General features: G+C 42.2%; 1 protein-coding gene across 1 annotated transcript; it reads right to left on the bottom strand.

The window, feature by feature from the left end:
• Window positions 1-3: 3 nt before the first annotated feature.
• On the bottom strand, window positions 4-20810 carry LOC117937365 (neurabin-2-like). The gene is made up of 11 exons (XM_034861274.1): window positions 20625-20810; window positions 18901-20376; window positions 9290-9422; window positions 7103-7223; window positions 6711-6815; window positions 4732-4864; window positions 2692-2844; window positions 2524-2577; window positions 2160-2389; window positions 1969-2065; window positions 4-1408 (listed from the first exon to the last, which is right to left on the bottom strand). The coding sequence occupies exons 2-11, from the start codon at window positions 20269-20271 to the stop codon at window positions 1358-1360; spliced, it is 2448 nt and encodes an 815-aa protein (XP_034717165.1). The 5' UTR covers window positions 20272-20376; window positions 20625-20810; the 3' UTR covers window positions 4-1357.
• Window positions 20811-22540: the final 1730 nt, after the last annotated feature.

The following is a 22540-nucleotide window of genomic DNA, read 5'->3' as shown; positions in this document are numbered from 1 at the left end:
CCATCACTGTTGACCATTTATTCCACAAAACATACAATGCAAAGCATGTGCACTGTACACGCCTTATTATGAAAATACTCATAACATGCCTGTTTTTTTTCAATTCATTAATCTTAATTTAGTTTTCGTAGTCATGATCTCTTCTTTAATAACACAGAACTGTCCGTTGAACATTGTTTTTTGCATTGCGTTTGTCAGTTTTTGTCCTTGTTAGCTCATATTTCCACCTTGACTAGATTATAAATATTAAGTAAAATTAAAATATTTCAGTCTTACCTGAACTATACAAACATACTGGTATGACAGTTGACGTAGACTCATTTAATTTCAAACTGTGCGTAAATTGAAACAGGTAGAAACCTGGCAGTGTTTTCCATGTGCTACACACAGTGGTGTCAAGTGCATCTGCTGGTTTGAGACACAAGCTTTTTAAATCTATAACTTTTGCTGCTGGCTTATTTAACATCCCAGTCCAGTAATGTTTCTTATATCAGTAGTCCTAACTAATACCAGTTACACAAAGTCCTTGACAACATCCATTTTGAGAGATCCATTTTCATTTGTGGCACAGCAGTTGTGGAGGCTTGTTTCTGTGGTCCTTTTTTTGAAAGTAGGGTTGAAACCAGAGGATTGGACGCTCATTTGAGTCTTAATGTGTAAGAAATACACAAACACTTCTGAAAGGTAGGCAGCAGGTGGTTCTCAAGGTATAGTGATAGGACCCCTATGAAGATTGGGTTACTGTTTCTACATTTTCAAAGACAAACATTGTTCCCATTTATTCCTCCGTTCCAGCGAAGCACCTTGTTGATGTCTTCTTCAGTGCAATCTCCAGCCAATGTACACATCTTCATCACATAAAATATACAACAACCCTCAATCTCATTAGTTTATATTATGTTAATGTTATACACACATTAAAAATTTTTACAAACCAAATTGATTGTTAAACCACACAGTAACACATCTGTACAAACAGAAAATAAGTTCACAAATCTAGGCAAAAGAAAGGAATTCGTTTTTTTTGGCAATTAAAAGCAACAGCTCGATCTGTCACAAAACCACAAATTAAGATTAAATTCTGAAAATGAAAAAGGAACAACACATCTAGAGCTCAACAGAGTCTATATTTGTGATGATAAAACCGTTCTTTGTGTTCCCAAAACAGAAAAACATGGTTAAAAGGGTTAAGTGGCTGAAATACTTAGCCTGAGGACACATATACGGTATGCAACCAGAAACCAAGCTCAAGGTGGTGACGAGAAATACCCTGCAGGTCATTGGAAGTACAATAACACTATCGTCTCCATCGAGTGAAGTTATGCTTTCTGAGATATATGTAACGGACAAAAGGCTTTTATAAAGGTTCAGATTTCAGCTCTTCCACTCTGGACTCCAGGTCAGCCACCTAGACCAGGGAGAGGAAAATACAGTTATGTAATGTTATGTTTAATTATGTACCGGTTGTGATACAGCATGTAAACAATGCATTTACATTTCATTTAAATATTACCCACATGAAGCAGTTTGTCACGTTGGGCTTTCAACAACAAAGAGCTAGAGCTTTTTACTTTATTGAACTATATTTAATGGTTTGTATACAGGTCACAAGACACACTGAAGCAGTTTTGAGCCAAATTGTTCTCATGAGTGCTGTAAAAAACAAACAAAAAAACAGGACAGCCCAAACTGCAACTGACAAACCAATTAAAAGTTTCTTTGCAGCAAAATTGGAGATTGCCATCAACAAACTCTTTAATTTTGTATACTCTATTGATCCCCTATGGGGAAATTACATCTTACACTCTGACAGTGCAGTCGAAAACACTGCAAACCGCTTCCTTATAATGGGACAAAAACAGTTTCAAGGCTACTTCTTTTAGCACAAAGCATGCATGGGCTAAACTATACTAAATTGTAATTATTGAAAAGTCTAAGAAAGTCTTGTTTCTAGGTCACTCCCCGTACCTGCTCTTGAAGTTGTCCCGACTCCTCTTTCAGAAGAGAGGCCTCAGCTCCAACTTGTGCACAACGCTGAGTCTCCTTCTTCAGGTACTCAATCTCCCTGTTAAAGGAAGCCGATTACAGAGTCAGACTGTTAAACTCAGATGTAATGAATCACACAACTCTTTTAGCTCTATGTAATCCTGCTGTCTTACTTCTGCTGATACTCCTTAATCAGGCGTTTGGCTTTGCTGTACTTGCGCTCCAGGGCCTGATACTGGGACTGTGTCTCCTTCAGGTGCTCGTCCACCGCCTGGCACAGGCTCTGCGCCTCCATCCAGTAGCCTTCTAGCTTCTCCATACGCTCCTTGTTTTCCTGCAGGGTGTGTTCCAGCTGGGCCTTATCCATGCGCCAGCGCTGCTTCTCCTGCTCGGCGTGGTGCAGCTGGAAAAACAGGTGATGATCCATTTCATTGCCACGCTTATGTAAACTCTGATCCTTAAAATAATCCATGCTTGTTTTCTTCCTCTAGGATTGTGATTCACTATTATTTAATGGAACGTAATTTAAGAATTTACCTTTCTTTTCAGCTGTTGGATCTCAGCCTGAGTCACAGCATGCTTTATTTGGAGCTTTATAGCAAAGAGAGAAGACCATTTTAAATACATGTGTTAATATTAAGCACACTAGGGGAATTAAGATGTGATTACACAGGAAACGCTCCCATTACTAAGTTCATTTCTCACCTCTTTGTATTTATGTGCCAGTTTCTCAGGGTCCGTCTCCAGAGGCGACATGTCCTCGTTCTCTGCCAGGTCAAACACCTCGATGGCACTGGGATACGGCGGACTGACCTCCTCATCCTCGTCCTCTTCCTCATCTGTGCCATATTCACCACCCTGCAGGGACGAGGTCCAGGTTAGGAACACATTCACAGACAGAAATAATGGTTCTAAGTTTAAAAGGCCAGTTCACCCGAATTATGGAGGGAGGAATAGACCCTTTAAAGTCACAACTTGCTTCCCTATTTTTACGTATTTCCAGTTGAGTCCAGATGTTGCAGCAGCAGGACGTTTTAGGTAGGGCATGACGCAATATTTTCATTTTGACACGGCATTGTGATTGTGAACTGTGTAGAGTGCAATATGAGGGGGAGGATGTGTAGTGCGGGGGCAGGCGGGGGGGTCACAGGTGTGAGGTTTATCAAATGATTATTGAACGCATTGAGATGGGATAATGTATACTTATGTTTTATGCATGTTTAATGTGTGTTTATTATGTGCGATGTGTCGCCATTTCTGTTCTCTCGACTACCCAAGACGAATTTCTCCTATAAGAGACAATACGTTATCTTATCATATCGTATCTTGTCTTACATCATGTTTGAAATTGTTCAAACATCTATTACGTTTGTAATAGTAAGATTTTGTGTTCACACATGAGGTTTTTGTATTGTTTTGCTTTAGTTGTCTAATATTTGAAATTAAATCATTAAAATGTTACATAAAACAGGAAAAGGTCATTAAAGATGCAGTAGGTAAGACTTATAAAACTAACTTTCGTGTAGTGCGATTTGGAAAAATACACTGCTCCCTGTTCAGATCCTCCAATCAGGGCCAGGGGTGGTGTCGGACTGCATGCCAGTCACCGCTCAGGCACATGCGTTCATTCCTCCTCATGGGGGGAGAGGCTTAGGAGACAGTTTGGGTTTTGGCACAATAGGGAGAAGTTGTCGATGTTCAAATTCTTTGGATTAATCCTTTAAATGGTGTAATTAAAAACATGTTTCTGTGTTGTGACACCAAACAGCCACTAGATGGTGCATAACTCCAAAGTGCACACTATACTTTGTATTATACAACCTAAGCTTTTCAAGAACCACCCACCATCACTCTTGCATGAATAAAGCAACTTCCTCTCTTATGTTATAATGTAACTGCAGGCAGTTTTTGAGTACGTACTCTGTTTACGTAAAAACAAACGGAGGGAACATCTTGGACACATGGGATTTGCAAAGCAAAGGGTATCCGAGGCTACCAAATTTGAGATTCAGATTTGTCCCAATTTTGGAGCTGAGCTTATCGTTTTATCAGTCTGAACAATGTGGCTTCCTGCCAGAAGCACACACGCACACACAACACAGCCACACTAGAGAGAGTCCCTTCTCTTCATGATGGGATGCATTTCATAATCCTAAAGGGGAAACAAGGACATACAGGGATGACGAATAAATTGCAAAAGAAAGAGACTTGTTTTAAATTTTTAAGGAGGTATTTCTTTGAAAAGTTTAAATACAATTTAAAGCTATTTGGTGACGCGTCTGTTGATAACTTGATGGATTTAAATGTTAATAAATGCATTCAGACATCATTATTTTTATATCCTCTCTATATTAGAATATTGCTGAGACAACAACTGACCAGCAAAATAGTTTCACATTAAAATTTTCTTAAAAGAATTTTGAAGTTAGTAGCCTGACTTTTGATTGTGTATCTGTGTGTGTGTGTGTGTGTGTGTGTGTGTGTGTGTGTGTGTGTGTGTGTGTGTGTGTGTGTGTGTGTGTGTGTGTGTGTGTGTGTGTGTGTGTGTGTGTGTGTGTGTGCAAGTGGACAAAGGGGGAAGGAAAGTGATTAAGTAAGCATTGCACAGCGACTTCTGTGTGGTGGTGCATGTGCAGACAATGCACCACCACTGAGTGAAGAATGACAAGGTAAGCAGTTTTGTCAGGATCCTACACCAGTACTTCTTGTTTCAGAGGGTCTTAGAAATGAGCATGCAGGACTAACCTCTTGTTCGTCCATGTACTGGTTGTAGCGCTGCTCCATCATCTCCCTCTGCCAGCGTTCCTGCTCCAGGGTCTGCTGGATCAGCTGGGCTACTTCGCTCTGTTCTCCCGGCTTTTCTCGCCCAATCACGAACCTGTGTTTTGACAATCAGCAGTCCAGCTCAGTCAGGATTGAACAACTCTGACATGTTCAAAGTGGCTAGCTCAACTGAAATAGTCCCTTGTCTAATATGGTGTATATATATATTACACACTAAATTTTAAATTACTTTTTTTTTTTTTTTTAACACCTGGCCACTAAGGAGCACGAACGCTGGCTCCACAAGGACCAAGAAATAGTTTTTCATATATAGTAGATCTTTTACAGCCCTTTCCCGTTTGTATAGTGTAATGCATTAATGTAGTAAGGAATGTGCTGGCTCTCTGAGGTCAGAAAATGTCTTCCTGTTTAGAGCCGAACAATGGCAGTCTCTATGGAGTTGGCCTCTTCTATGATTAAACTCAAACCCTCATCTCTGCCTCTCCTTAAGCTCATTGTAAAGGTCCTTGTAGAGACTATATGTTTCCTGATTAAGGCTCACAAATCTCTCTTCAATCTCTGTCCAATTAAAGCCACCGTGTAAACAATGAACAGGAAGAAAAAAACAAAACACTGAATCACAATGAAGCCACTGAAAGTTATTAAGGCAGCCATTCCATTTCTTTGCCACTAACAGGTAATTAAATGTTCACAAACACACTTCCTGCCCCCATCTATTGTCCGTCTGACAGTTTTTATGAATAGGTCTGAGCTCTCACTGCAGCAGATCCATAATGGATGAGCTATCTATTGAGGTCTCTGATCTTCACAAGTCACACAACACTAACAATCACCCGTACAGTGCTGACCACTAAACCCTGAATTATGAATGAGTTTAGATGACAAAAGGAGTGCATAGGGAACGGTCGGCTCCACCAAAACGCCAAAGAGCTCGGCTACAAATATCCTTCTGGCATTTCAAACTCTACTTTAAATGCCAAGTGTATTTGTTCCTGATAACTGTGTTTTCTGTGGTTCTGGTGTGGAATCTTTGGACCGCATTCAGGATGTCTCAAAAAGGAGCTTTTCAACAATGAAGGGTATAATTATGACCCTGTGAGACTTGAGATATAAATCTGCAGTCTGGTGAGCTGAATGAGCAGGATGTGGTAGAAGTCAGTCCTGCGTGTAAGACTGGCTGTGCGTATATATCAAGAGGAAACCATGTCTTAGAGCAAGAATGCAGATGTCAAAGCAAGCAACAAAGTGTAACGAGACTTATGTCCTGGATCGCTACTGTAAAAATGAATTAACTAAGATCACAGCAGTGCTATGAGATTAGCTTACTACCATGTTGGTGTGTAGCAGTAATGTAATGATCACCAGCATGTGAGCATTTGGTAATCAGCACTAAACACTAAGTACTGCTGAGGCTAACAACGTCTTAAGTTTTGCAGGTATTTTTAGTCACAAATAAAAGTATTGGACATTTTAATCCCCCTCTTACCGCCAACTGGTTGCGGCAGATGGCCGCCTACCAAGAGCCCGGGTCTGAGGTTTTTTGCCTGTTAAAAGGAAATTCTTCCTTGCCACTGTTGCACCAAATGCATGCTCTTGGGGGAATTGTTGGGTCTCTGTAAATTAGTGTGGTCTAGACCTTCTCTATATGCAAAGGGGCCTGAAATAACGTGTTATGGTTTGACACTATAAATAAAATTGAATTGAATTAAAATTTGGATCTGATGATGGTGTTAGATGATGTACGGAGTGCGTGGTCATTGCGATCCACCCAATGGTTGTTGAGATATTTCTTTCGAAGACTATAGTGCTGGACCAACTGGCCGACTGACATTTCCTCCCCGCTCCTGTGGCTAAAACACTACACGGGTGTTTGATGATTTGTGACTCTCGACGTCAAAGCAATTGTAGTAAAATCATGGCTATTAAAAAGTAACTCTTACTTGACAGTTCCTGAGGTGTTCCTGAGTACCGAGGCGGCGAAGTTCTGGGTGACTCCCACCAAACTGGTCCCGTCCACCTCCACAATCAGATCGTTCACCTGGATCCTGGAGGAGGCAGTTAAGAGGTTTAGGATTCACAGTAATAGCTCATCTGTGGCCTTTATACTAAAGCACATACAAACCACATTCCATTTATAAGCCCTCATTATTGGCAGCAAGACTGCCAGGAATCACAAAGAAAAGTGGGACAATGAAGCATCCACTCCTGGGGAAGAATAAAAACTACAACTACTAACCTCTGGTTGGCACGAAGTTTACAAATCCAATGCCATTTTTTGCTATGTGGGTTTCCCAGATAAAGAAGAATCCTTAGTGAACAGTAATTAACATACCTGCCGTCCCTATGTGCTGCTCCTCCATCCGTGACTGTCTTCACAAAGATGCCCAGTTTCTCCAGGCCCATGTCAGCCCCTGCACCCATCCCGATGATACTGATGCCCAGGCCCTCACCATCTGAAAGACAGCATGTTACCATACCGTTACTGTAATCCATGTTTAACAGCTTTTGGTCAGTTTGATGTGTTATGCTGTCATGTCTTTGTGAGTGAAGCATTGGCGCACGTGGACTGTGGTGCGGTTACCACTCTCTGTGGGTGGAAAACATGTCTTTGATTCCATGCATTTACATTTTTGGTATAATTTGCGGCTGTGGACTAATTCCAGAGAAGTGAACTTGTGACTAAAAGATGGCCGGTTAACCATCGGGATGAATTTGGATGACGAAGTTAAAAAAAGTAAAAACAGATCAGTGCTTGGGCCTTTCCCTTCACCACAGGTTTGATCCAAATTAAAGGTCCTCTGTGGAGTTTTATTGTAAACAAGCAGGACTTTAGATTAGTTGTCACAAGGCCTGACAATGCATTTCCTTCCTCATTAAACATTTACAAAGCCAATTTTAAACGTTGCGTTATTAACATTCATGCATGCTTGCTGGCAGGTGTCTTCTTCCCTGCTTTTGTTGGTACATTACTGCATTTATTTGCACACTACTGCCACCAACTGTCAGCCAGTGTGATAGTATGAAACAGGCAGCAGGAATGTGTATCGCATTGTGTGCATGCTCGCACACATGCATGCACGTCCTCACGTCCTCACGTCCGCACAATACAAACAAAACAAACTCCACACGGTCCCTTTCAGAGATCCTCTATTATAACCTGATAAATTGATCGTGTAGTTACAATTCATAGACTGCTTGGTAATATAAGTACAGTATATCAAAACGTCATGGTAACACTTTACTTTAAATCCCCCCAATTTATCATTTACAACCAGTAGAAAAACATTATTAAAAATGGATTATACCACGCTTAATGTAGTTGTACAAAGCTGTAAATACATATGTTAGCTGTTTGTTAATGTACCGTTTTTGTCAACAATTACAACTTCCCCTATGAAGACATATTTAAATGATTAAAACTAGGTTTTACTATATGTTCACTGAGAATGTGTTTATCCTCCAGGATCATAAAAGCTTAGTTAGGGGTGGTACCACAAAAAGAATAGAAAGAAAGAGCAGACAGTTAACCTTATTGAAGTATGTACATAGCAGTGAACTAATACATTTTTGTAGTTATAATCAAGGCTAAAAAAGTGACTTTTTAGCTCTGACAGTGCTGTTCTCTGATCCAGCAGCAGAATCTGTTCCAGAGTTTGGATCTAAAAGTGCAGAAGGCAGCTTTACCGCAGGTCTTTGTCTGATTTTCTTTTGGTACAGTGAGCAGCAGAGAGTCTGTAGATATGAGGGGATCTACCGGGGACATGCAGCATATCAACCGCAGACTCAGGAGCAACTCTGTGAAAAGATGTCTAGAGTCTTTGCAGGGTCTCGAATGATTCAGTATGTTGCTGTAATTGATTTTTAGTTGTAATAAAAGCATTTACAAGTTATTTGAATATTGAGGAGTCTCAAAATGATAAAACCCTATTTCAGTTAGCTTCTTCATAATCCTATGTGACTTGAAAGTGAGATCAGAATCAATAACAACATCCTCACTGAGGTGTGATGTGTTGAAGTATTGTATTCTTTTGTCAATAATTAGACGGTAAACACATCAGCGCATCATTTATACAGAAAATGGTCACATATGGTATCCTGCGTAACCTGCCCTGTACAAAATTCTAAATATAGTCAGTCTATAAATATATTAATGCAGAATAATGTCGAAGGGATGTTGAGGGAAGTGTGGCTCACTGGGGGAAACAGGGTGGTTGGCAGAAGGCAGTCGTGAACACTGAAGACCTTTTTACATAAGTAGTGAAGATTAATTTTTTCCCATTTGGCTTCAAAGAGAGACAAAAAGGACAAATCAAACTGTCCAGTGGAGGTTAATCACCAACATTCATTTTCAAATACTTTTCTTTGAATGTTTCTTATAGTCACTTACATTCCCAATTTCTTGTAAATCCCCCACCTGGTGTTCACCCACCTAGTGCCCCAATCAGGTTCCCATAAATGCATAAAGTAATCAAATATTCCAGATGGCAGGCTTCTTAGGTAACTCTGTAAATCTCTGTACCTTTCTCCAGCTCCACGGGGAACAGGTCCAGCCTCTCCACCCTCTTTTCCAGCTCGTACTCAGCAGACGCTGCCATTGGATCCACGTCTTCATTACGCCTGTCATAGTCCTCGTTGGGGTAAGTGGCAAACACCTGCAGGAGGAGGCAGGGACACTCGATCAGACTGAGAACACAAACACAAAACACCTTTTTGTTCTGTGGAAGGCAGCATCAAGTTTTGTACTGTATTTGTAATTATCCATAGTTTTTTTTCCGATTTTCTTGAAAACGGGGGATTTGGGATAGGGCTTCCTGATATGAGGACCTTATCTAATTGTTTCAATTTTAACTGATATTGCGATTGCAATATGATTCACAATATTGGAGGGAACGATCCTTTTTGTATCAGTTTTCTCATTTTCATTGAAAATTATTAAAATTCAAAAGATGTAAATGATAATAGGGTGATTTTTGCGAGGATGTGCTCCAAACAATGACGGCTTCTTTAGTCTGTAGATGTGTATGCCGGGATGACACATGTTTTGCCTTTATTTTTTATTTCTTTTTTTGTGATTAATTATTACAGCCCTAATTTGAGATACTAGTTGTTGTTGTTTTTTAAAGAAACAATTTGGCTTGTTTGCTTTCTTTCAAAGTAAGATGAGAAGATCAACACTCCTATCATATCTGTCTGTTAAATATGAAGCTACCACACAGACGGTTAGCCAATCCACAGACAGATAAGAACCGGGCCCCCCTAACTCAGGGTAGTTTCCTGTCACGGCCACGCCTCTCTAGAAGACTAGCATCAGGTCGGTGTGTATTGAGTCCAACGAGAGAAGTGAACGTGAACACAGATTATCTTTTGCTCATAGTCACCAAAGTAAATATTGAACCCATTTTTCCCAATCTGTAGAACATTCTGAAACTAACATGGCATTTTTCAGATGGACAAGTCAGGAGAAAATGTACTTAGTTTGAGACCTGTTTCTGTCTGTGGACCAAACTCATGCGAGACCTAGCAACACAGATAAACTGACGTCAGCACAAAACTAATCTCTGTGATGCTAAACATGTCTTTTACCTGTATAAATACCTGAAGTTAGCAAAGAACATGTTTATAAATTATTCAAAAATAATCTTTTATTAAATCACACCACATTCAAATGAGGCCACACACTTTTAGGAGACAGGAAGTGTGTACCGTTTCATATGATTGGCACTGCTTGAAATCTTTAGTTTAAAGGATAATTGCCTTATCTTAGCACAAAGACTAGCAGTGGGGGGAAACAGCCAGCTTCTGTCCAAAGGTATAACAAATAAATCAATAATTAACACTTTAAATCTTGGTAATTCACTCAAAAACTTCAGTGTGAAAGCAACAATTTGTGATTTCATGTTTGGACGGAGCCAGGCTAGCTATTTCCCCCTGTTTCCAGTCTTTGTGCTAAGCTAAGCTAACTGTATCCTGGCAGTAGCTTTATATTCAGCGTACAGACACGACAGTGGCATCAACTTCCTTATCTAACTCTAGACAAAAAATCATATAAGCACATTTCACAAAATGGGGTGTTTTTATACTGTCCAAAGGTCAACCAGCACTAGTCCTATGGTATCATTTCTCTGATTTTATGCAAACTAAAGTCTGTAGATGACCCTTTCCTTTCTTCTGCCATGGTGGCTTATCACTGTTTTGTGCTACTTCCCAGTCCTTCTTGCATGTACTCCAAATTTAGTAACTGCAACTGAAAACAGAAAACACTGAGCACCCTGGGGAGCGTGGTGAATGTTGAATCCCTTGTGAAAGAGAGTGGCTTGTGACTTCACAATAGGTGATTATAAGTGTTTTTTGGAACATCTGTTCATATTTTAAATCCAGTATTTATTTAATTCCTTAAACATGTATCTGTTTTTATACAAATGTAAGTAAGTGAGCAAGTAAAGTTTATTTTTATAGCCCAGTCAAACACAGTTCACACTGACCAAGTGTTGTACATAGTGCATTAGCCACATAATATTAAACATTAAATTAGATGAATTCACTTACAGATCAGTGATTTAAGCTAAGACGACATCAAGAGACAAACACTCAATTACAGAAATAACAGGGGAGGAAAATTAAAACATAGGGAACGCCAATAGGTGAGTTTTGAGCCTGGTTTTCAATATTACAGTTGAAGGGGCCTTTCTGGCACTTGGTTCCACGGCTGAGGGCCAGCCACAGAAATGGCCCTGTCACCTTTTTGCTTAAGGCGGGACCTTGGGACATGGAGGAAACCTTGGCTGGAGAATCTGAGGGAACTGGGGCTCCACGTTAAATGTGAAAATGGATATGCTGCAAAGATGAATCAATTAATCGATTGGTTGTCAACTAGTAAATTCATTGCCAACTATTTCGATAATCAAGTAATCGGTTTGAGTTATTCTTTATGGGAAAAATTTAAATTTTCTGATCCCAACTTCTTAAATATGAATCTCTTCTTGTATATTCACTCCTCTATGAAAGTCAACTGAAAATATTTGAGTTGTGAACAAAACAAGACATTTGAGGACGTCATCTTGGGCTTTTGGAAAATGTATTAATTGATAAAATAATCAACAGATTAATTCACAATACAAAATAATCATTAGTTGCAGCCCCAATGGGCACAATTCAACATTTAATTGAAATCATGATGTTTGGGCAGTAGTTGGAGGACTCATCATGGCTGTGTTTTGTGTACTTACAGCAGCTCATCACCAAACGTTCAGAGGTGGAGGAGCTGAACAGTACACGGCTGAGATAGACAAGCTGGATATATGGTTTTCATAGTAACTGACCACCACTGTTAATGCAGGCTTAATGCAATTCAAATGTATCGACCATTTCAACTGAGACGGCCGCAGCATTTCCTCAAGGCCGCCGAGCTGTATCATTTCACAGCAGTAATGTGTATCAAACACACTGGGGGAGGGGGGGAAATCAATCACAACCACTGAAGTTGCTTTCATGAAGACAGAGGCCTCTCTTTCCCACATTCACTCTGGTCTACCAGCATGACAGTTTACATAACCACCTCCAGCATGCTAATGGGGGCCTTCTGCAGCTGCCACACACACACACACACACACACACACACACACACACACTTTAAAAGCCTCACTTTCAGTCTTCCAAGGTGATTATGCATGCGCCACCTTGCATGCTCCAATAGCCACACTAATTCAGTGCTGGACCTTCTCTCTTCACACATTCTTTCATTTATTTGGTCAGATTTCTCAACTTGTTTCTCCACAATCATTTGTCCCCTCTGCTGCAACACTTTAACACTTTTTGTTGAGTTGTTGTTTACTTTCTCTCACTTCTCTTTCTCTGCTGTCCAGTTTGTCCATCCGTGTTACAAAGTAGCATCTCGTGGCTTCAGTGCTAACTCTTTAGTCATATAGGCCCCGTCTCCCTGGCAACGCCACACAGTTGAGAGCCTGTCAGTTTTGACAGTGTCTTTGAAATGTTAGCAGCCCCTCCTCTTGCAGATTTATTCAGTATCATTGGATTTTCATGCATCGGTGGACACTGTACAAGTCTCTGCTTCTACTTTTAGGCCAAATAATAATTAGCTGCAGCAGTACTGATTTTAGTTCACACTATTAATTAGGTGAATCAAATTGAACCTAACTGTACTGCAGATGACAGACAGCATTGGGAGCAGCACTGAAGTCTAATGGCTTTTGATTTAGGTTACCTTCGTATTTAGAGGGATTAGCAGAATGTGGATTACACACTCACAAAATGCACTGTTTGCATCCTAAGTAACAGAGCACATAACAACAAGAGTGCACTGCAAGCCTGCGTGCCTACTGTGACGCTCTCTCGTGGCACTGCTTCACTCCTTGAGTTTAAAGATCAAGGGGCCACAGCTGGTGGCTTGTGTTTCCCTCATTTTACGCCCACGATGCTGTGGAAGATCAAACGAGGGGGTTCAGCAGCGTTTTACGTGGCACTGAAAAAAAAACACAGCCATCATTTGATATACGTCGTGACCTGCAGCCTTGGGCAAGTTTAGGACTGGTGTCATGATGCAGGTCAGGCTACCCTGAGCCCTCACTGACACTGAATTCACACTTTCACTTCCTCCCTCTCCCCCCGTTCTGTGTCATTTTCCCACACAAGGCCAGGCCGACTAATGGGATCCTGCACAATGCAACCTTTGACCTAAACCTTTACCTAAGTACTGTATGTAGAGTAGTAAATGAACTCCTTGAACGGTGAGGTGGCTATCTTTAGAAGACAAACATTGGGATTAAAAGGCAGGGAGATGGGGGGTGGGCATGGCTGAAGAAGGACGCTGTTCCAGTTGTGGCAAATAGTAGGTCAGAGAAGCTAACAGATGGCCAGGAAACTCCCTCCCTCCCTCCCTCCCTCTGCTACCAACTGTCTGGGATGTCCTAGAAAAGCTCTGTGGGCAGCTAGATAGAGCCACTCACCAGCTAATAGATGTGTGTGTGTGTGTCTATACAGACAGAGCCTCCACTTGGTACAGTAGAGGATATTAAAATTAACCAGTAAGTCACAGCTACCATTTACAATGTCGTGACAGAGAGATGGCTAAATGACAGAGCGGCTCTGGAGGCTCTCCTGCACTGTGGCTCCATCTTGATGGCCCAATGCAATTGGGTAACACTGTGGTGGTTTAACTAGCGAGTCCCCCCCCCCACCCCCCCTCCCTCCCTCCACTGCCCACATCAGCATGTAAACTGCTGTGTTTCTTTCCCTCTTCACTCTCCAAAAACAAATCTAATTTTGGATTCAGCCAATAGGATATGTGGAGGTGGTGCCATTGGTTTTTTACAACAGAAATAGCGTGTTTCCACTCTGTCTCTCCACAGTCTGTAGCACCCAACTTTCCATCATTTGTATTACTCAAAGTATGCTTGCTATTATTTCAACTGGTTTCGGGGATATGAGCTGTAAACTGCCATTCTACATTTTTATCTAAAATACTTAAAGTGATTACCATGCATAATGTGAGATCTGGCGCCCCATTGCTGCAATTAATCCATGATTCTTGAGGTCAGAGCGCTTGCGTGATGCTTTATCAAGCTGTCAAAGTAAAGTACATGCACTTCCCCTCGTAACGGTTTAATTACACCAATATCAGTGATGGGAATAACGGCTTTCTAAATAACGGTGTTACTTTTTTAGTAACGAGTAATCTAATTGATTTCTCTTCCCATCTTAATAACGCTGTTAACGTTACTGCCAAAAAATGCGGCGCGTTACTATAATTGAAGCAGTTTTTTTCATCAGACCAACTTGATCTCTGAGCCGAGAGGCAAAGACTTTTTTTCCTTCCTTGGTTAGTGGGCAGTGGACGAGACAAGCGCATAAATGTTGACGATTGGCTTGAGTCAAATTCCAAGGTAAGCCAATCAGAGGTAGAACTTGCAGTAGTAAACATACAGTCTATAGCATAGTCTGGCGTTATAAAATCAAGGGGGGGGTAACTTTTCCCACCGCGGTCAGAAAGCATTACTATGACCATAGATTGGCTACTTGCTCTGAAGCTAATCACTGTCACTTTCTCACTTCTCCCTCGCACTATCCCCATGTTAAGTGTCCATTTCATTATAATATTCAGATTTATCATAAATAATTGAACATGCACATGTATTTTAAGTTCCATTAAAGAGGGGTGGAGGTGGGGCCACATTTGAGCATTTAAAAATGTACTTAAAGCATTAGTTACTTTCTGAAGTAACTAGTTACTTTAATAATTAACAACAGAGTATCTAATTTAGTTACTTTTTGAAAGAAGTAACTAGTAACTGTAACTAATCATTTTTAAAAAGTAACTTTCCCAACACTGACCACTATTTACTGCATTCCCAACCACCACAGCTAAACATGCCCAGAAGTGCCAGGTATTTGCTTCTAAATCCTTTTAAAATTGAGGGATAATCCAGATCCCAGATGTGTAACACGCAGACTGAGATAAGGGTGTGTCCCTGGCTGCCATCGCCCTGGACCACTCTCCTCCAGCCAATAAAATGGATATCGTAGGTTTGTCATCGTAGCGATTGCATGACACCAGAGCCTGTCTGTTTTGGCAGGCCAGCCTTGGGTCTGCAGTCATGTTTAGGCTTAGCGCTGACCCCGGGAAGAGACACGGCAGCATGGGAATAAGGTCAGCAACGGGGGACTGAATACCACTACAATATGTGGAAGGATACAGCAACTATATAACTAAATGATGTTTTAAAAGTTTGGTATATTGCATATATTACTGTATGTATATTTATATTGTTAATTATCATAAACACAGGGTGGAGAAGTCTTGAGAGTCAGACTAACACATTGTTGTTTGATGTTGGTCTTTTCACTTGTTTACAATAAAAGAATAACATCAACATTATCCTGTCTTAAATAAAGAACTAGTAATATGTAAGGAAGATGAATACAAACAGTGTCACTGCAAGACCAGTCTGTTATTTTTTTAACTTGACAAGATGATGGCAGTTTGGACAAGACAAAACAGCGCTCAGACATCATGAGCGAGACGTTGCATAACATGGCTTATGACAGTAACCTGAGCGAGTGTGGGCACATCACGTTAAAGCTTGCAACCCACCACCACTGCAGGACTGGGAAGTGGGGCAGAGTGACCTTGCTGATAATCTGTCTGGTCTCCCACCCTTACTGGCTGTGCGTAAAGTACTGTGTGAAATACTGCAGCCCACTCAGTCTAAGTAAAAGACAGTTTGAGGATAGCTTGACATATGGTGATGTATTACTTCTTCTTGGGCAATCCCTCATTGGCTGACCTGAGCAGTGCATACAAACCACCAAAGGTTGCATTTTGGGTACTCTCTATTTTGCAATTTGTGGGTAAAATTGCTTAAAAAATGCAATTCCTCCTTCTATGTTCAACACCCTCGGTTTATTACAATACAAGCACAGTGTGTTTGTGTTAATGATACAGTGCGAAACAAAATCATAGCTGTTCTTCGAGCAGGCTGGCAGGACAATTCAGAGGTGCGTAGGCAGCGTGTGTGTGTGTGTGTGTGTGTGTGTGTGTGTGTGTGTGTGTGTGTGTGTGTGTGTGTGTGTGTGTGTGTGTGTGTGGTGATGGGGGGGATAAAAAGCGAGGTAGGCTAGGTGATGAGTGAGCAAAGTTGATTCCGGTGCATCAAAAATAAATCTGATTATTTTTGGTTAGGAGGGAACGGCACAAATCCAGTGGAGATTATCTTATTTTCCTCATCGTTCCTCTAACAATAGGATAAATAATTAAAACTCACAGGAGGCTACATCATGAACTACAGGGTTCATTCTGAGTGATATAAAACAAAGCCAAAACAAACAAGCAACAAATAAATAAGACATGAGAGGCAGCTTCCTGTGTTCGACAAAGAGACGGCCCTGAAAAGCGAGGCAAGTCTGTGACGATCACAATGCTGCTATTTTTACTAGCAGTAGGAGACTGGTGACAAAGAGCGAAAGAGAGAAAAGAAGGAGCGAGGAGAGAGTGTCAGGAGGAGCAAACAAAGAGTCTAGTGTGAACTCTACCCGGAGCACTTCTGCTATTTTTGCCAGTGTGAGAGGACAGACAGACAGACAGACAGACAGACAGACAGACAGACAGGAGTGTGTAGTGTAAACCGGGGACAAAGAAAAGACATGCGCCCAGACGTCCAACCGCCACAACCACCACAAGCTTGTAAATTGTTGCACAGAGGGGAAATATGCACTAAAAATGGGCACTTCCTGTTTGGAAAAGAAACCAACTGACACCGGGACTTAAGAACTGTCAGTTATACAGTCGCATGACTTTTGAGCAGCATAATAACACTCCTCCCATTTGACCTTGCCTCCCTCCCCAACTCTCAACCACCCCTGCATCAATCTTCATAACAAAGGCTACACTGATACAGTGTGAAAAGACTCAGTAGGAGGTTATTCTCTGATGATGGCTGCAGGGTCACAACCAAATTCTGTCTTTTTATCAAAGCTTCTGAGTTATGACTTCTTAATCATGCCATACATAATGCTTCCTCCATCTATCATGAGGATAAAATAGTGAAATGGAAGTCTACTTTTTCTTTTTTTCCTGCACTATAATTGCATGTCGGGAATACTTAACTCAAGCATAATTTATTTGGGATTCATGGGATTTTCAGCATGCTTCCATCCAGGATGGATATTAAAACCCAATACTGGCTTACCACATATATATTGGTATTTGTACACAATTAGCACACTAGAATAGAAATTGCTTTACATGAATACTTTGTTTAAAATACTGCATTTGTGTTTTTATTTGTAGATATTATTTAGAGGTTAATTAGTTGAGCCTGTGGAGTTATGTTTGAGTATATAGTGTGTGTGTCCTTGAGGCTTGACAAATATGCTGAATATGTTTCCTTCCTTAAAAAATGTAAGCAATATTTTGTAACCTGCATTTTTTACATCTGTGTTTACATCGTCTAGTAATCTTCTCTGGCAAATTGCTACATTTCCAGCACTGCCACCACCAATTGTTGGAACTACTTTACCATTACTGTCATCTTAGTAAAGCTAGTTTGACATTAAGGAATAATTCAACAGTTTAGGAAATGCACTTCAAAGTTTAGAGGCACTGATGATAGGCTGATTTTCTTACGTTTGGACGAAGTCAAGCTAGCCATTTCTCCCTGTTTCGAGTCTTTGTGCTAAGCTAAGCAATCATGAAGATATGAAGCAACTTTCACCTTGACTGGTCATGATTTGAGACAGGAGCCCTTAGTCACTGAAATGGCTTTCTGCGTGAGGGAATGTGTGTGATGTACTGTGTCAGTGGCAACTTTAGCTGGCAGAGTCTCTGCATGCCTCAGACCTCAAGGCGGAGTAGAGCAGCGAGACTGAACTGGAGAGAATCTGATGCTCTTCTCCAGATCATTACACCACCCCCAGACACGGAGAGACACTTTAAATCAACTCCGCCTCCTCTTCTCACATCTCACTGATCCGAGAGGAGATCACAGTCTCTCTTCTCACTTCCTCCCTCTCTTTTTCACACACACACACACAAAACACTCCATTCCTCACCCAGCTCCCCATAGACTGTCCGCTGACCTTGCATAGGCCACAGCAGAGTATCCACTTCTTTAGAAACAGGACTAATTATCCAGGCCTCTTTGTTCCTCTCCCAGCAATTATTTACAGAAGCAGCTCCCACTGCATTTCAGATGAAGTATCTACATCACAGATCTTTTGGGGCCCATGTTAGCTACACAGTAGGAATGCACCACCGTCCATTAGCAACTGGCTACTGCGGAAGGGGCAGGGAATGTTAGTAGTGTGCAAAGCCCCATGTTGAAACAGAGTAAAGTCAAAATGTCAGCATCATTCTGACACCGGCAGAAGCTGAGTGAGTTCATTAAAACAGCTGACAGTGGTGCTGACCGCACCGCGGTAGATAAGCTTTAAGGGCAAGTTGAACAAGCCTCTCAACACACAGGATTAAAAAAGACATCAAATACATACCAGAATGTAGACAGAAATCAGCCTAATTAAACAAGGCTCTGGGGATACAATCTGAAAAATAACACCATCAACTTCTACAGTTTTTAATATTCATTCTACATGTTTTTTTTCCACTGCACATTTCCTCACCTTGATGGGCTCTGTGCTGAAGCGGATTTTCCTGGAGGGGGGCGGGTCCTCCTCCAAAGGCAGCCCAGAAATTTCTGCACAGCTGGACTCGGGCTCGTAGCGGTCATCACCCTCATCTTCCTCCTCATCCACCTGGCTTCCCCCAAAGTCCTCCCCCACCGCGCTGTAGGTACTGATATCCACAGAGTCACGCCCCGACTGGTCCTCTCTGAGAGTCCTGTCTTCCTCCTCCCCAGCAACCTTAGCCATCTCACCACCCTTTGGAGAGCTTCCCTTCTCGGTTTCTCCATTCTCCACAGAGATGTGGATGTCACCTTGCAGTGTGGTGCTGTTAGGACCCTTGGCCCCATAGTGTTCCTCAGATTTGACCTCAACACCTGCATCTGACACTGTCTTTTCTCTCTGCTCATTTGGCTCTCCTAGAGTACTGTAAAGTTCATTATTTGGGGCGATTTGGCACCCATTAATGCTTTCAGATGGAGGAGCAGCCCTCCCCCTGGGGCCACTTGGAGGCCCCTCTTGGCCCATCTGATTGTTTATATCTTCCTCTGGGTTGCCTGCTGCAAAGGCACAAACCCTTTTTGTAATTATTTTGGAGTTCAACACACCCACCTTGGCGCTGACCCCGCGGCAAGGGAGCGGTGGGGTAGAGGAGAGGCGGTGGAGGTTGTTCCGGAGCTCGGCTGCCCGTTCAAACACAGCACTGAGCTGGCTGACTGTAGGGGACACCGCATCGCTGGTGTCCAGGCTGTCCAGAGACTCGGTGCTGCCGTTGAACCGAGACACCACGTCCAACCTGCTATCCTGGAAGCCTGAGGCCTTGTCTGTCTTCAGTAGGACCCTGGTGGTGGCCAACTTTTCCTGCTGCTGCTGCTTCTCCTGCTGCTGCCTCTCCTGCTGCTGCCTCTCCTGCTGCTGCTCGAAGATGCGGCGGGTCTCCTGCAGCTTGGAGTAGCTGGGGGACGAGGCCCGTGGGTGCCCGTTCTCCGGTTTACTGATGTCGAACTTACTTACGCGCTCGGACACGGTGGATCCCAGCTTCAGCAGCGCGCTGTGGTCCACGTTCTCGTTCAGGCTCCCGGCTCTGGGGAGGGAGAGGCGCACCGATTTGTCGGCGTTCCTGGCGCCTTCCTCACACTCTGCATCGGCTGGGGTTATGGTCTGCATCTGCTGGAACATGTTTTTGATACGGTGCACGTTGGAGCCGTATCTGCGCCCTCGGGGGCCCTCCTGCATGTTCCCGTTTGCAGCATTGTCTTTGACGGGCTTCAGGGCCTGCATCCCCGCTTCGTACGCGTTTCTATGCGGGGATGGGCTCCTGAGCGTAGAGCCAGAGCCGGGGCTCTTGGATGTGGATTCGGTCTTCATCATCGTCAGTCAAGCGTCGCAACGGATGCTCAGCGACGGCATGTCTCCTTTCTCAACCCCCGGTGGAAAATCTGTCTTATCCACCAGCAGCCGATCCAAGCGCCCAGACTAGACCGGCAGATGGGGAGAAACAAAAACAACAGATCGTATTAAAGGCCTGCTTGCATCCGCTGCAATTCTCGTCCAATGCAACGGAGAAAGTGAGCACGATGCATCTGTCATTAGCTGGCTTGCCGTTACAACAATGCAAACCTGTACCTCACAGATAACTGCATTAGTCATTGAAAAATATTTGCACAGAAAAGTATAACATTAGTGTGCCGCGGATTTACCGCAGCTGGCTACAGATTGCTTACGTTTAATCCCTTTTTACAGGCAGCATCATTTTGATCTCTTCATTCTGTGAGCTGCAGATTTCTGGTCCTTCTATCGCAGCGGCAGAGTGCTGCTGCATGGAGGAGTGAGCCGCTGGGTCCTAGTGCCCGTCGCGGTCTCCTGCAGTATGTTCCGTGGGCGATGATTTAGCCTACTGCATAATTTATTATGCTTAGCAGAATGTGTTTTAGTGAGTGATCGGTATTATTTCACTTCTCGTATAATACGGGTATAGCTCAAATACAGCAATCTGATTAGCTAATTCTGATTAGCCGTGATAACCATATACGACGGCTAATCGGCTATTCGAATTCCTTTGCACAATCCTAAAAATCATTAAAAAAAACAACTTCAGACTAACAAACTGATAGCTGTTGCAGTTGATCTGCACACACTGCCATTACACAGAACTGGTTTAAAATTGGCAAAGTATCCCTTTAAATGTAAGCTATATTTACAATATGTTCACAGTAACTTGCCTTTGTACAGCCCTTTTCTACGGGAAACTGAAGCAGTTATCTAGCTAGCTCTTCTCAAAGCCACCACACTCCTTTGACAAAAACAGTAGTTTTACATCCCAGAACAGGGAGTTGTTGTTATACCGCTGCCTCGAGCGGTTAGTTGTTGGTCTACTGCTGTCTCAATCGGTTGGGTTGGGGTGTTTGGAGTATTGTGTGGGTTACGCGAAATATATAGCTAATCTGTGCTAGCTGCTATTGAAGGCTAACGTTACCTGCGCTGCGTTCCTTAGCAACCGCCTCAGTTAATGCGCAGGCAGAATAGCCAGCCCAGGAGCGCCTATATTTTTTTGTGAACATAATTAGAATCATAGCCATGTCACTACAACTTTTATATCGTCATACTTGATGGCTGTTTTTTAATAAGCAATAGCTTTGCTTATAGGCGCTGTGAGATGCTAGCCAGTGTGCAAGAGTCTGAGGTGAGCTGGGTGGTTTGCGTCAGTCTCACTCTGTTGGGTCCTTTTCCCAAGGCTTGGCTGGATCCTGGAGAGGGCCATTCTACCGGGTGACTCTTTTTCCCTGTACCAATCTGATGACAACATTCTGACTTATTACGATTCATGCCCACTTTGAAGGAGCTGACGGCATAACATTTCCCGGTCACGTGACAAATCAAATTGATTGACTGATTGATTTAGCTAATCACAGCCTGTCACAAGCTATCAGTCAATATCATTTGAGTACATCAGAGAAAAAAGGTTGGCAACCACTGTAGGGTGGTTTTAATTAATCAATGTAATAAATAAAAAAATCTATATGTAAATTGTTAAACACCCAACCCAAAATATAAGCAAGAATTCTTCATGTCAGCATGAAAGATGTAGGTTGTATTGCCCACTCCTCAACTGCACACATATACACACACACAAACTCACACACAAACACACACACATGCACACACTCAATATGAATGCACTAAATCAAACTATAGATGACTGTGCCTGTCAGAGAACTCGACTAGCATTAGGACCCCTCACTCAAACCTCGATCATGTCAAAGCTCCATGGCCAATAACACATCAGTTGGGTTATATGACACATTTTTTGCTTCCTGCATTCTGCATCTGTGCTGATAGATACATAAGACATTATCAGCGAGGTATAGACAAAGCATTTTCATTTTGGGTTATGAATCTACCTACACTGTCTTCTTTTCTAAATTTTGTACGGGGGCTCATTTATCTACAAGGCCACAACACTTTCATACAGCTGTTTCACACATGGCAAAGAACAACATAAGAGACTGTCCTTCACATTTCCTCTCGTACTAGTCTTTATCAGTTGAAGGTCTGTTCTGAAGGACATAAATAGAGAAGTATTGCCTGAGAACACTGAAGTGCTGTCAAACAGGATATGCATCACTATTCAGTAAGGCAT

Source organism: Etheostoma cragini, chromosome 21, assembly GCF_013103735.1.
Source record: "Etheostoma cragini isolate CJK2018 chromosome 21, CSU_Ecrag_1.0, whole genome shotgun sequence".
In the NCBI taxonomy this organism is placed as follows: domain Eukaryota; kingdom Metazoa; phylum Chordata; class Actinopteri; order Perciformes; family Percidae; genus Etheostoma; species Etheostoma cragini.
The sequence above is the reverse complement of the archived record's forward strand: the minus strand, read 5'-3'. Positions and strand labels throughout refer to the sequence as shown.

Excerpts from the sequence above, each read along its gene's own strand:
- LOC117937365 (XM_034861274.1), bottom strand. The coding sequence starts at position 20,271 with ATGATGAAGACCGAATCCACATCCAAGAGCCCCGGCTCTGGCTCTACG. Across the intron at positions 7,224-9,289 it reads CCCCGTGGAGCTGGAGAAAG|ATGGTGAGGGCCTGGGCATC; the intron begins GTACAGAGATTT and ends GCTGTCTTTCAG. Across the intron at positions 2,066-2,159 it reads ATTAAGGAGTATCAGCAGAA|GGAGATTGAGTACCTGAAGA; the intron begins GTAAGACAGCAG and ends TTCCTTTAACAG.